The sequence below is a fragment of the Stenella coeruleoalba genome (genome assembly GCF_951394435.1).
Source record: "Stenella coeruleoalba genome assembly, chromosome: 18".
NCBI classification, from domain to species: Eukaryota; Metazoa; Chordata; class Mammalia; order Artiodactyla; family Delphinidae; genus Stenella; species Stenella coeruleoalba.
Window position 1 is genome coordinate 66,504,164 of NC_137164.1, and position 14,044 is coordinate 66,518,207.

General features: G+C 45.7%; 2 protein-coding genes across 3 annotated transcripts in view; both read right to left on the minus strand.

The window, feature by feature from the left end:
* The window catches only part of SLC15A1 (solute carrier family 15 member 1), a 145,793-nt gene that overhangs the window by 125,269 nt on the left and 6,480 nt on the right, over positions 1-14,044 (minus strand). For both annotated transcript variants that reach the window (XM_079902774.1, XM_079902775.1), the window contains exon 2: positions 11,537-11,693. The gene's annotated coding sequence lies outside the window, so the exon portion shown is untranslated. The remainder of the gene's footprint in view (positions 1-11,536; positions 11,694-14,044) is intronic.
* The window catches only part of DOCK9 (dedicator of cytokinesis 9), a 297,694-nt gene continuing 294,864 nt past the window's right edge, over positions 11,215-14,044 (minus strand). The window contains exon 55 of the mRNA XM_079902765.1: positions 11,215-11,693. Within this exon, the coding sequence (XP_079758891.1) occupies positions 11,649-11,693 (45 nt within the window). The 3' untranslated portion in view covers positions 11,215-11,648. The remainder of the gene's footprint in view (positions 11,694-14,044) is intronic.

A 14,044-nucleotide genomic window follows, 5' to 3' on the forward strand; every position in this document is an offset into this window, starting at 1 on the left:
TGTTGCTGCACACGGGCTTTCTGTAGTTGTGGCGAGCGGGGGCTACTCTTCATGTGGTGTGAGGGCTTCTCATTGCGGTGGCTTCTCTTGTTGCGGAGCACAGGCCCCAGGCGTGCGGGCTTCAGTAGTTGTGGCACACAGGCTCAGTAGTTGTGGCTCGCAGGCTCAGTAGTTGTGGTGCACAGGCTTAGTTACTCCGCAGAAGGTGGGATCTTCCCAGACCAGGGATCAAACCTGTGTCCCCTGCATTGGCAGGTGGATTCTTAACCACTGAGCCACCAGGGGAGTCCCAAAAAAGACGCCTTTTTAAAAATAATGAAACTATTTTAAACTTGAAGAATTTTTATTCTTGTACTCTTAAATTTTAATATTAAAAAATAAATTTTTGGGCTTCCCTGGTGGTGCAGTGGTTGAGACTCCACCTGCCGATGCAGGGGACACGGGTTTGTGCCCCGGTCCAGGAAGATCCCACATGCCGCGGAGCAGCTGGGCCCGTGAGCCATGGCCGCTGAGCCTGCGCGTCTGGAGCCTGTGCTCCACAACGGGAGAGGCCACAACAGTGAGAGGCCCGCGTACCGCAAAAAACAAACAAACAAACCAAACAACAACAACAACAAAATAAATTTTGGATATTCTGATTAATATGTGGCAATAAATTTAAAAATACATATGAAATGGACAATTCCAGAAAAATAGAAATGACATATGGGGCTCAAGATAAAAACCAGAATTCAGAGTTGTAACAATATGGTATCTAAAATGTCCAATTTCAACAAAAAAGTATGAGACAGGTGAAGTAGCAGGAAAGTGTTACCCGCCCCCAGCCCCCATTCCTCAAGAGAACACAATCAACAGGAACTGACTGAATGGGCCCAGAGGCTGCATTTCACAGAAAAAATGCTTTGCAGCTTTTATAATTGTGTCCAAAGAATTAAAGGAAGCCATGTTCAGAGAATTAAAGGAAAATATGTTGATGGTGACTTAACAAATAAGAAAATAACAACAAAAAAATTTGAAACTATCACAAGGAAGCAAGTGGAAATTCTATAGTTGAAAAGAACAGTAGCCAAAATGAAAAACTCACTAGATGGGCTTAACAGTAGATTTGCGATGGCTGTATCTAGCAGAATTATTCTTCAAGGATAAAAGCATAAAAATACTCCAGTTAAATAAAGATTGGGGTAATGTGTTGCTAGCAAACCTGCCTTACAAGAAATACTAAAGGAAGTACTTCAGGCTGAAAGGAAATGACAACAGATAGTAACCTGAAAAAATTAAGGGTGCTGGAAATAGTAAATTTGAGGGTAAATATAAAACACCGTATAAGTAGACTTTTTAAATTATCGACTCTTAATTTTTTTAAGAAAACAAAATTATGCAAATCAATAACATTATGTTGTTGCGTTTATAACATATACAGATGTAACATACAGTTATATGTCAACTATTCAATAATCTAAATTGATAATTGATAATCTAAATGAAAAGGAAAAATTCCTAGAAAGATACAAACTACTGAATTGATTCAACAAGAAATAGGAAGTCTGAATACACCTATAACAAATAAAGAGATTGAATTAGTAAATAGAAACTTCTCCCAAAGAAAAACGTAAGCCCAGATGACCTCATGGGTGAATTCTACCAAACATTAAAAGGAGAATTAATGTCAAATCTTTAGAAGCTCTTTGAAAAAAACAGAAGGGGAGGAAACACTTTCCAGCTCATTCTATGAGGCCAGTATTTCCCTAATACCAAAACTAGATAAAGACATCACAAGAAAAGGTCAGTATCTTTTACGAATATAGAAGAAACTTCCCAACAAATACTAACAAACTGAATCTGGCAACAAACAAAAAGGATTATGCATGACTAAGTAGGATTTATCCCAGGAATGCAAGATTTAACATACAAAAATCAATGTAACACACCATATTAATAGAATAAATGGTAAAACCACATTATTTCAATAAGTACAGGAAAAAACATTTGACGACCTCCAACAACTTTTCATGTTAAAAACACTCAGCAAACTAGGACTAGAAGGAACTTCATCAACTTGACGAAGGCCCCCTTTCCCCTCAGATCAGAAACAAAGCCAAGGATGCCTGCTCCCAGCTACTTCTATTCAATCTTGTATCCAGAAATTCCACTACTAGGTGTGGCACAAGAGAGTTGAAAAGACAAAAACATGCACACAAATATTCATAGCAACATTATTCACAATAGCCAAAAAGTGAAACAACCAAAATGTCCATCACCGGATAAAGGATAAACAAAATGTGGCCCTATCCATACAATGGGATATTATTCAGTCATAAAAAGGAATGACACAGGCTACAACAAGGATGAGCCTTGGAAACATTATGCTAAGTGAATGAAGCCAGAAACAAAAGCCCACCATAGGAATTTACTTATATAAATGTTCAAACTAGTCAAATCCACAGAGATAGAAAGTAGAGTAACAGCTGCCAGAAGCAGGGAGGTAAGGGGGTGGGGACTGACTGTTAGTAGGTGCAGGGTCTCCTTTTGGAGTGATGGAGATGGTCTGGAACTATACACTGGTGAGAGTGTACAATGAACATTCTAAAAACTACTGAATTATATGCTTAAAGGGTGAATTTTACGGTATGGGAATGATATCTCCATTTTTAAAATCCATGAGTTAAAAGAAATTGTACTGGAAGTCCTAGCCAGATCACAAACATACAGCTGGAGAGATTTTCACCCAAGTGCATTCACATATCACCTAAATAAAAAATAGAACATTCTTGTAGTTTCAGAAGCACCCCTTGTGCCAGTCACTAAGCCACCTAAAAGTAACCACTCTGCCACCTGCTAACACTGAAGGTGACTTTGAACTTCATATAAATGGAATCATGCGGTATGTACTCTTCACGTCTGACTTCTTTCATCCAACATTACGTTCATCAGATTCACACATGTGTTTGTGTACTTGAACCATGTTCATTTCTCTTTGTGGATTGCATTCCATTGTGTAAATACACCACCGTTTATCTGCTCATTCTCCTGTTGATGGGCATTTTGGGTTGTTTTTACCTTTTGGCTCTTAGTGTTGTGAACACTTTTGTGTACGTCTTTTATTATATATTTATAAAGCATTTCTCTTGGATATCTTCTGCCGAAGGCTGGTTCATAAGGTATATGTGTGGTCATTTTTAATATGCAATCCCGGATAGTTTTTCCAAGTGTTTGTACCAATTATACTCCCAACAGTGAAACATGAGAGTTACAGGGGGTTTTTTAGAGGCAAAAATATCAAAAATATATGTTCATCAACATGGCAGGAAAGGCAAGACTGCTGCCATATACTTTATTCGCATGAGCCTAAGGCCATATTGACATCATTTTTCCTTGTCTTTTCTCATGCTGCTCTAGGAAGCTTTTCAGGGCAGGAAGACCCCAGGTCCTGTTACAGCACCCCTGTTACCTAGCCTCTTTCTTAGATGCCTTCAGTACAAACTCTTATGCTGCACTGAGTGAAGGAAAGCACAGGACAAGGGGTCTTTGGGGGCCTGGTATATCCCAAAGGCCCAGAACACTGCCTGGCACATAATAGGAGCTCAAGAAGTATTTGCTGAATGACTGTCGCATCCCTTTTACTCTGGTAGGTAGGTGGATGCTATTATTATCCTCCATTTATTAAGGCAGAGATGAGCTACTGGCTCCAAGTCCACTTTCAGGAGGTGGCAGAGCCAGAATCTAAGCCCAGGCCCCTTGATTCCGGAGCCCAAGAGCTCAGCCATCTGCTCTCCAGCCTCCCATGGACGTTGGCCATGCTTTTGTTTCTGGTGGGGACAAGGTGGGGAAGGAGGGATGCTGGAGCCCTTGGGAAGATGCAAAGTCTAAGAAAGGGCTGTTCTCAGAAGCTGGGAGATTCAGAGTCTTGGGCAACAGGCCGGAGAGCAGGGTGCTGGGAGGGGGATGGTGGTCATGAGCGGAGGTGGACCTTTTGTGACTCAGGTCCACCCCTGGAAGGAAGCAGACCTGCAGGGCTGTGTGCTGGGACTGCATGGTGCACCCCTTGTAGAACCTCTTTGGTTGAGCTGCCCTTCGACGTGGTGCCCTCGGCTTCTTGATACACAAGGTCTATTGGAAGCTTGCTGCTGAGACGGCCATTCTTTAGGGACCCTAAGAAGTTCATGTCCTATCTCAGTTTCAGGACCGCTTATGTTTTCCTTCAGCAACTGTTTTAGTCACCTATTGAAAATTGAGTTTCTTTTTCCACTGGCAACTAAAACGCCAAATGTGTACGCTTTCCTGTGGGCAAAAGTCTAGGTCTTTAATTATACGCAATTTTGTCTCAGCTCCACTCTTGCCTCTCTTTTATGTTCCTGGCTTGGTTTTCTTCTTTCTACCCACCTTCCACCTGAAATTATTTCTGGAACAATGTGAAATATACATAAATTAGTTCAACATATTAAAGCCTTAATATTAATGAGGAAAGGCCTGTCTTTTCTTGCCTTATCATCTCTTAAGCAGCCCGTGAGCTACTGCTGTTTGCACTGGCTCAGGAAGCACTGGCCTGGGACACTTGGGGTTTTGGTCCTGACTGCCAGCACATCACTGTACCCTTTGAGCCTCCTTCTCCTGTTGTGTGGCTCACTCTGAAGTGGTGAAGAAAAACAAGATAAGCGCAAAGCACTCAGGCACATGCTTTATCAGCACAGTAACAGGCATCATCACAGTGACAGCTCTCCTACTGAGACACAATGCCAGCCCTTGAGCTTCTGCTTACGAATGAATGAGGGCAACCAAGAGTGGGCAGACCGCTCAGGGTCAGGTTCAGGTTCTTGCCTAGAGCTCTTGGCCAGTCATGGAGATGACCATTCCGGAAGTGGTGTGTTGCTGTGGGCACAGAGGGAGAAAGTGACGACTTCAAGCTGATGACCTTCAGATAGAAGAACATTCGGAAGTAATTCTCAGCCGGAGAGGGGACTGGACGGAACTGACCAGCTCTGCTAGCTCACTGCTCTCCCAGCCCCTCCGAGTGGTGGAGGTGACCGCTGTGAGGCTGCACTTGGGGGAGCCTGGCTCTCCTGGATGTCCACGTCTGTGTCCTCAATGTCTTGTGGAGGGAGCCTCCCTCCCTCCTTCTCTCACTCTCCTTCCCCCCACTCTCTCCCCCAGCGTCTCTCAATTCCTTTCATCCAACATGTGGAGCGTCCACTCACCGCCAGGCACTGCGCTTGGCACCAGGAGAGACCAAATGAGAAGGAGACCCCATCTCTGCCCTTCTGAGGCTCACGTTCCAGGCAGGTTATTCTGATACTCAGGAAATAACTGGGGCTGGGTGGGTGGAGGGTTTCAAAGCTGCATCCTCTGTAACCGACCAGCAGATGCTCCAACCAACAGCCTTCACGGAGCTTCAAAACACTGGAACACGCTACTGAAAGGTTTGTGGAATCTTCTTAAGATTAAAAATCGAAATGATGGTCGTACCTGTTTTCACACATCATATGGTGCATACATAGAATTCCATTAGGCTAAATCATTCCTTAAAATAAATATATTGAAGATACTAAAATAGCTGGCTATTTAGACAAAGCTTTAGCTGAGCGCTGCGTTTTGGCGGGAGAGTTGACTTTTGCTGCCAGGCCCCTTGGCTTTGGGTGGGAGACGGGGGGTTGCTTAGAGCAGCGATTCCCAGACCTTACTGGACAGATGAACCTTGTTGAAACGTAGATTCTGAGTCAGAGGTTGGGGTGGAGACCGAGACCCTCCATCTCACAAGCTCCACGTGCTCGTGTGTTCGAGGCTGCTGGTCTGCAGACCACACCTTGACCAGCAAGGGATGGGATCAAGGCCTCTCAACACCGGCACTACTGACAGCGGGACCGGGAAATTCCTTGCCGTAGGGGGCTGTCTTGCGCGGCGCAGGACCCTCAGCCGCATCCCTGGGCTCTTCCCGCGAGATTTCAGCAGCAGCCCCACCCCCGACTGTGACAACCTAAAAAAGGCTCCAAACATCCCCACACGTCCCCTGGGGACCGAACCAAAATTGTTCCCAGTTGAGAACCACTGGGCACATGACTTTCAAAGACCCTCCCCAGTCCAAGTTTCTATGATCACAAGCCGACATCAAAACACACATGCCACTAAGCCTTTAAAGACGACCCTAGAGCTAGTCTCTAAATGTCCTTTTAAAGGTATGAAGTCTGGGATCAACCTGCCTTTACTACAGCCAAGCGCAGCAGCCCACCCGCCCCCAGCAAAGCCTGGGCTAGCGGCATCTGCACCATTAAAGAGACCCTGGTGTGTGAGAGCCCCACGTGGCGGGGCTGGGGGACAGGGTAGCGCACACTTGCTCTCTGTGCACAGGTGCCTCACTGCGGGGACAGGCGTGAGCCTGCCTTGGGGGACAAGCGCTGTTCATCCCAGCTCAGCCATGGAGACCTTCCTCGAGAAGCAGGAGGGCAATTCATCGAAATCAGCAGAACACTGATTTTTCTTTACAAGGGGACTTTGCTCCCATTACCCGAGGGGTTAGGAGGCATGCGAAGGCTTTAGATGGGGCTGGACGAGTGGCCAGTGTCTTAGGGCTCATTAGTGCCGGGAAGGATGCGATGGGGCAGAGGCCCAGCATTCATCTGAGAGCCAGTGTCTCAGCCCCAGGACGAGAGACGGGAGGCTGAAAGCCACAGAGAGAGAGAGCAAAATGTGCTACGCGGATGCCCATGTATTTGCAAATGCACTATTAGCTCTTACTGCTCTGAAAGAAAAATGAGATGGTATTTCATTAGTAGGTGCATAAACTACTATGTTTCACAAGTAACAAAAGCAAGTCTTTGAATGGAAAGTTACCTGTACAAGAACTACAGAGAAATCTCCCGAGGGAGTGCGAGGTGGGGAGGGCAGGCTGCCACGCATCTAAGGAAGGGGGCGCGGGGCTGTGTCTTGTATTGAAGAAACGGACGGATCTTCCAAAACATTTAAAATCGGTTTTCTTTAAGGAGTAGGAGAGAACGGAGGGACAAGCATAGAAGTAACACTTCTTTAAATGTACCTCTTTTTTCTTATATATTTGACCTGGGAACTATGGGAAGTAAAACAATAAATAAAAGACTTTATTTTTTAGTAGTGGTGGGTTCACAGCATAACTGAGTGGAAAGCACAGCGAGTTCTCACATCCTTCCTCTCCACCCTCCCACAAGCACAGCCCCCCATGGACAGCCCGCACCAGAGCGGGACAGTGCCACACTTCTATGAACCCACGCTGACGTGCCATTATCACGCCAAATCCATCGCTCACATTAGGGTTCACTCTTGGATTCTGACAAGTGTATGATGACGTGCGTCCACCATTATGGTAGCGTTCAGAGTATTCGCACTGTCCCCAGAATCCTCTGTGCTCCACCTCGTCATCCTTCCTCTGCCTTAATCCCTGGCAACCACTGATCTTTTTATTGTCTCCCCAGTTTTGCCTTTTCCAGAACACTGGCAAATCCCACAGTAAGTGGTGACGTATATTGTGTGTTCTGTTGGCTATGTGGTTAGTTGGAATCACACAGTGTGTAGACTCTGCAGGGTGGTTTCTTTCACTAATCAGTATGCATTTAAGTTTCTTCCATGTCTTTTCGTGCTACGTAAGTCTTTCACCAAGTCATAAGCAAGATTAAATTTCAAAAGAACAATCTTTACAAATCGAAAACAAAATAATATAGATGAACTTAACTAGTCCAAGTGACTTTGAAGTGCAGTAATTTAACTGGACATCCCTAGTGGGATAAAACCTAAGGACCAAAATAACTGCAAAAAATTGTTTTAAACTGTTTCTAACACTTGGTATTATTGAGTTATATTTTTGGAGAGAGTGTCAGTATTGTTATTCTGAGGTTGTCAAGTATGTAACATGGAATAAAGCAAGTAGGTAATTAGTGGTATGCAAATTCCATTCCGAATGTCCTGAAAGCCAGTCTTGTCGGTGTGGAGGAAAGGGGATAGAGTTGGAGGACAGGAGAGGTTAGTGGGCACCTGCAGTCCTGGACTGAGTTGGAAGTAGCATTACCAGCTCATGTGGGGTGGTTAGCATTTTATAGACGTGCGTTTCCTAGTTCTTCCACTGTAAAGACCTAAAACCAGTGACCAACCCAGAACAGTGAGCATCCCTAGTGTCCAGACCAGTGGCTTGCAAATTTCTAACCAACAAACCCCAGGTATTCTGGGAGAATGGGCTGATGCCATGGCTGGGCCAGAAAATAGACAAGACGAGTCTGGACTACCTCATGATACCCAGGAGCAAGGAAGTTATCCAGGACTTCGAGGGTCGTGGCTTCAGGGACCACAAACAGCCTGGCTCCCACTGGCCAGGATGGGACAATCTGAACATCAGTGAGAATGCCGACTGCAGTGCGCCATAAAATGTTTAAATCTGTGCATTCGTGAGGGCACTAGAAAGAAGAAAGCAAATTGGTCACGTAGGAGGATGCTAGTGAGCTAAGTCATTGTTTTGAGAACTGGTAAATTATAGGGAAAGAGTTAAGTATTCAGTCTGCTTTTCCTACATGAACTGTGCTGAGGGCTAACCAAGTGGTGGATGACGGGAGGTTTTTCTTATGAGAAAAAGTCCAGTTAGTAAGTGATGACAGAACATCACTATTTTGCAACCTCTAATCAATGAATGGAACTGAGGATCATATCAGCCCCACAAGACATTCTCTGTCTCAGGAATGGAAGCACTACCACCTCCAAGACAGCTGTACTAAAAAAAAAAAAAAAATCCAAATCTACATCTGATCAAGCCTCTGGATCCAAATACGCATAGAGAGGCAATACAAAGGGTGGAATGGACATTCTAGGGATGTAATCTGCAAAATCCGGTGGGAAGACCTGTGGGACAAATGGCCCACTTTCTTCAACATGTAAATTTCAAAGAACTAAAAGGCGGAGGGGAAACATATAGATTAAAAAGAGTCCGGACTTCCCTGGTGGCGCAGTGGTTAAGAATCTGCCTCCCAATGCAGGGGACAGGGGTTCGAGCCCTGGTCCGGAAAGATCCACATGTCAAGGAGCAACTAAGCCCGTGTGTCACAACCACTGAGCCTGCACACTAGAGCCTATGAGCCACAACTACTGAGCCCATGTGCTGCAACTGCTGAAGCCCGCGTGCCTAGAGCCCGTGCTCCACAACAAGAGAAGCCACCGCAATGAGAAGCCCACGCACCGCAATGAAGAGTAGCCCCTGCTTGCTGCAACCAGAGAAAGCCCGAGTGCAGCAATGAAGACCCAACACAGCCAAAAATAAATAAATAAATATATTAAAAAAAAAAAAAAGAGTCCAAAGAAACATCTGCTTCTCAACATGTGACTAATGACGAAAAAAACAATTTTAAAAAAGTATGATATTTGCATAGCATCATTAATCCTAATCCACCATTATGTCATATAGAATAGTTTTCCTGCCCTGAAAATCCTCTGTGCTTCATCTATTCCAACCCTATCCACAGCAACTTTGGTCGACCACGATCTGTTTATTGCCTGGATCATTTTGTCTTTCCTAGAATGTCATATACATTGAATCATATAGTATGCAGCCTTTCAAACTGGCTGCTCTCATTTAGCAATATACACCATTTGTGCCTTGAAAACCATTTCCCTTTATTACTTAGTGATATTCCACTGTATGGATGTACCACAGTTTCCAATCGTTTATCAGTTCTCTTTGAGGGACACCTTGATTGCTTCTAGTTTTGGCCAATAATGAATGAAGCTGCTACAAACATTCATCAAAAAAAAAAAAAGTATGACATTAAAGAGACAATTGGAAGTAACACTGACTGGGTATTTGATGGTATTAAGGGACAACTGTTAATTGTAAGGCATAATAATGGTATCTTCATCTTTTAAAGCTACATCCTGAACTATCTGAGGGTGAACCGAGACAATGTCTGGAATGTGCTTCTAAATGACACAGGATTTGTGACCACCTGGAGGGGTGGGATAGGGAGGGTGGGAGGGAGGGAGATACAAGAAGGAAGAGATATGGGGATATATGTATATGTATAGCTGATTCACGTTGTTATAAAGCAGAAACTAACACACCATTGTAAAGCAATTATACTCCAATAAAGATGTTAAAAAAAAACTTAAAAAAAATTAATTAATGACAGAGGAGGGGGCAGAGGCTGGGGGTGAGAACAGGTGAGACAGGACTGGCCATGACTCATCACTACTGAAGTTGTGGGGTGGGTTTGTCTCTCTTGTACAGGTTTGAAATTCTCCATCATAAAAAAGCAAAAGAAAGAAAGATCAGAATCAAGTATATAGGAAGACCATAGGCTAACACAACATTGTAAAGCAATTATACTCCAATAAAGATGTTGAAAAAAAAAAAGGACCACAGGCTCCAGAGGAAGCGACGTCTTTGCCTTTATGTTGAATTTACTTTCAAGCTCCCTCACTGTGGCCCAGCTGCCTGGCCTCTGTCACCTGGGCCTGGAGCCTAAAGGACCATTAGTGATAGCTCTAATCTGGCAGCGTGATGGTTATGAGCATGGGCTCTGGAGCCAAATGCATGCTTCAGACAGAAGCTCTGCCCCCTCCCAGCTGTGTGGGTGACCTTGCCCCAATCCGTCACCTTGTCTTCCTCTCCATTCCCTGGTCTGTGAGTGGGGCTGACAGTAGTGCCACTTCAGGGGCAGATTAAATAAGTTCACGTTGTAAAGCCCTAGAGCAGTGCCTACTGCGTAGTGAGCACTAAACATGCGTTAGCTTCCCCTCTTTATTTATTTATTTTTTAACGTCTTTATTGGAGTATAATTGCTTTACAATGGTGTGTTAGTTTCTGCTTTATAACAAAGTGAGTCAGCTATACATATACATATGTTCCCATATCTCTTCCCTCTTGCGTCTCCCTCCCTCCCACCCTCCCTATGCCACCCCTCTAGGTGGTCACAAATCTTTCACTTTCTCTTCAGCTCCAGCTCTGCGATAAGAGCTCTGAGTGAACAAGTGCTAAATAAGAAGCACAGACCACCATGTGGGTACTGCCTCTGCCTGGGGGGTGTGGGCTGTGCCCCAGAGGAGGCCACAGCCAACCAGCACCCACATTACAGAACCCTGGCCCATCAGAGGGCTGCGGTCGGGCCAGGGCACCCCAGGCCAATGTTATTTCACGTGCAAATATGCCAAACCCTCAAGGTCAGGGTGAATTGAAGCAACAGGGAAGTGCTCACTGGGCCACAGTGGGGACAAAGAGGCAGTCCATGGGTCCCTGGGATGTTTCTGAAGTTCTGTCCTCAGGGCAGTACAAGGACAGGACAGAAAGGGACACAGGCGCCAGGCTCTGCGTGCACATCCATGGACCCTGGCAACAACCCTGTAAGCCAGGCCGGGCCAGACAGCGTGAGGCACCTGCCCAAAGCCACGTCGCTGTACGTAGCCGAGCTGGTATTTGAACACACAGACCTGTGTGATTCCAGAGCCCCCTGGAAAGTTGATAAATTTTACCAGATCCTTCCCAGCCCTGGGAAAGTAAAAACAGAGCAACGTTTATGAAGCCCCATCTCATTACACATACCTCATTCTTACATGGCAGGGCCATCAAATGGGCTGAGAAAGGCTTCTGGTGATGAGTGCTTGGACTCAGCACATGTTGAGTTCAGATTCTAATCCATTTCCAAGGGGGGTCGTCAAGGAGACAGGTAGACAGAGTCTGGAGTTTGCAGAAGTCTGCACTGGAGACATAAATGTGGAAGTCGTCATATAGCAGCACGTAGAGGCGGTCGGTCAAGATCACCAAGGGAGTGGGTGAAGGCAGACAAAGGAAGTGATGCCTGGAGCCCTGGGGCCCAGCAGCTGCATCTGAGAAGTAGGGACCATGAGGTAGAAGGAAGGCAAGAGAGGGCTGTGTCCCAGGAGCCAAGGCAAAGTGAGGACTGAGGACTGACCATTGGGTTTGGCCACAGGAGAGGCAAGGGAGGACGTGACAGGAGCGGTGTTGGTGGAGCCCTGGTACCCATGCCTCGGGCCTGAAGCAGCCCCACGACCTGGGCGGCAGAGCAAGGAGGTCAGGGGTGTCTCCATGGAGCTTTGCAAAACGACTTGCTTGCTGCCAGAGGAAGTAGACCTGAGGTCACAGGAGCACAGGCAGAACTGGTACCTTCCCAAGAGGCCCCCAGGGCAAGACAGGCTCACGTTCCTGCTGCTTTTGCCCCTTGTACCCAGTGCTCTGTCCTAGGGCAAAGCCTTCTGGACGGGCACAGCCTTGGTGACATCATGGAGATGAAGGGACTTGAGACCTGCACCAGGGCCACCCCCTCCTCTCACCCCAGGCTGAGGGAGACGCTCCCTCTCAGGGCACCCCAGGTGGGTGCATGGGGCCCAAGAGGGCACTGCCATGTGGACGACTCAGGAGGAACGGGAGCCCTCGCCCCCTCCTTCCAGTAGAAACTAAAGGAGGGTGACCCTCCAAATCGAGTAGAGGAGAGGGGTTGACTCCTGGTTCCATGGAAAGGGGGGTCTACACCAGCGACAGGGTGAAGCAGGCTGTGCCAGGGCATCTGGCATTTCCCACCACACTGAGTCCTGGGACCGAGCAACCCTGGGGAGCCGCACGGTTTCCCTGCAGAGCCACAGGGGGTCTTCTTTCCTCCCCTCAGACCTAAAATGACTTCTGCTGCACCCTCCAATAAGCCTTCCTCCCCACCCACCTCCACCCCCTGCCCGCTGGTGCAGTTAGCATCACATGTAAGAGGGGAAATCACAGGTAGAAAGAATTCTCACAAAGATCGATGGATCAGATTGATCTTGGAAGGAGATTTTTAAATGATGTGTGTTAATTTGTGTGAATCTCCTGTTGATAGAACTTCAAACAGTGAAATAAGAAAGGGCAGGAAAACCCACGTGCCAACAGGCTTTCTAAAAACTTCTTTTCCATTATAGTTTATTACAAGATATTGAATATAGTTCCCTGTGCTATAAGGTAGTTCCTTGTTGTTTATCTATTTTATATACAGTAGTGTGTATATGTTAATCCCATACTCCTAATTTACCCCTCCCCCCTGCTTTCCCCTTCAGTAACCATGTTTGTTTTCTATGTCTATAAGTCTATTTGTTTTGTAAATAAGTTCATTTGTATCATTTTTAATTAGATTCCACATATAAGTGATATCCTATGGTATTTGTCTTTGTCTGACTTACTTCATTTAGTATGATAATCTCTAGGTCCATCCACGTAGCTGCAAATGGCATTATTTCATTCTTTTTTACGGCTGGGTAATATTCCATTGTATGTATGTGCCACGTTTTCTTTATCCATTCCTCTGTTGATGGACACTTAGGTTGCTTCCATGTCTTGGCCATTGTAAATAATGCTGCTATGAACATTAGGGATGCATGTATCTTTTCGAATTAGAGCTTTTGTCTTTTCTGGATATATGCCCAGGAGTAGGATTGCTGGATCATATGGTAACTCTATTTTTAGTTTTTCAAGGAAGCTCCATACTGTTTTCCATAGTGGCTACAGCGGGCTTCTTAAAAAATAAAGTGGGATGGTGATGAGGATCCCCTTCAAAACGCCCACTAGGCTTCCAGGTAAATGCTCCCTGAGAAGATAGGAACGTTGGGTGAAGAGGTGATAGTGCCTTGGAACCACGTTTCTCACTAGGCTGGGTTCTCTTACAGTTTGCAGAGCAGAGCCTGTTTTGGAGCGGGAATTGGTAGAATTGGATACCCACAATGAGATGTCTATGCCTCATCACGTGCGCTGCCTCATGGCTCTCCAGGTGGGACAAGGGGAAGGTGGCCCCGGAACGGCCTGCTTAGCTTGCTTTTGAAGGAAGTGAGCTCCAATCCAGGAGAGGCTGACAGACTGTTAAGTCTAGATGCTCCTACACAGCCTTTACTCAGAGCAAAAACTTCCAAGGCTGAGGCAAGCCAAAATTTAGGGTCAAGAAGCACCAGGAGATTCAAAAGACATAGAGAAAATACTGGAGTGAAGTCAGCTGAAATGTTGATGGTAGTTATCTGGAAGGAACGGGGCAGGGGGGACTATGGATATTTGTATTCTTGTTTAATATTTTTCAGT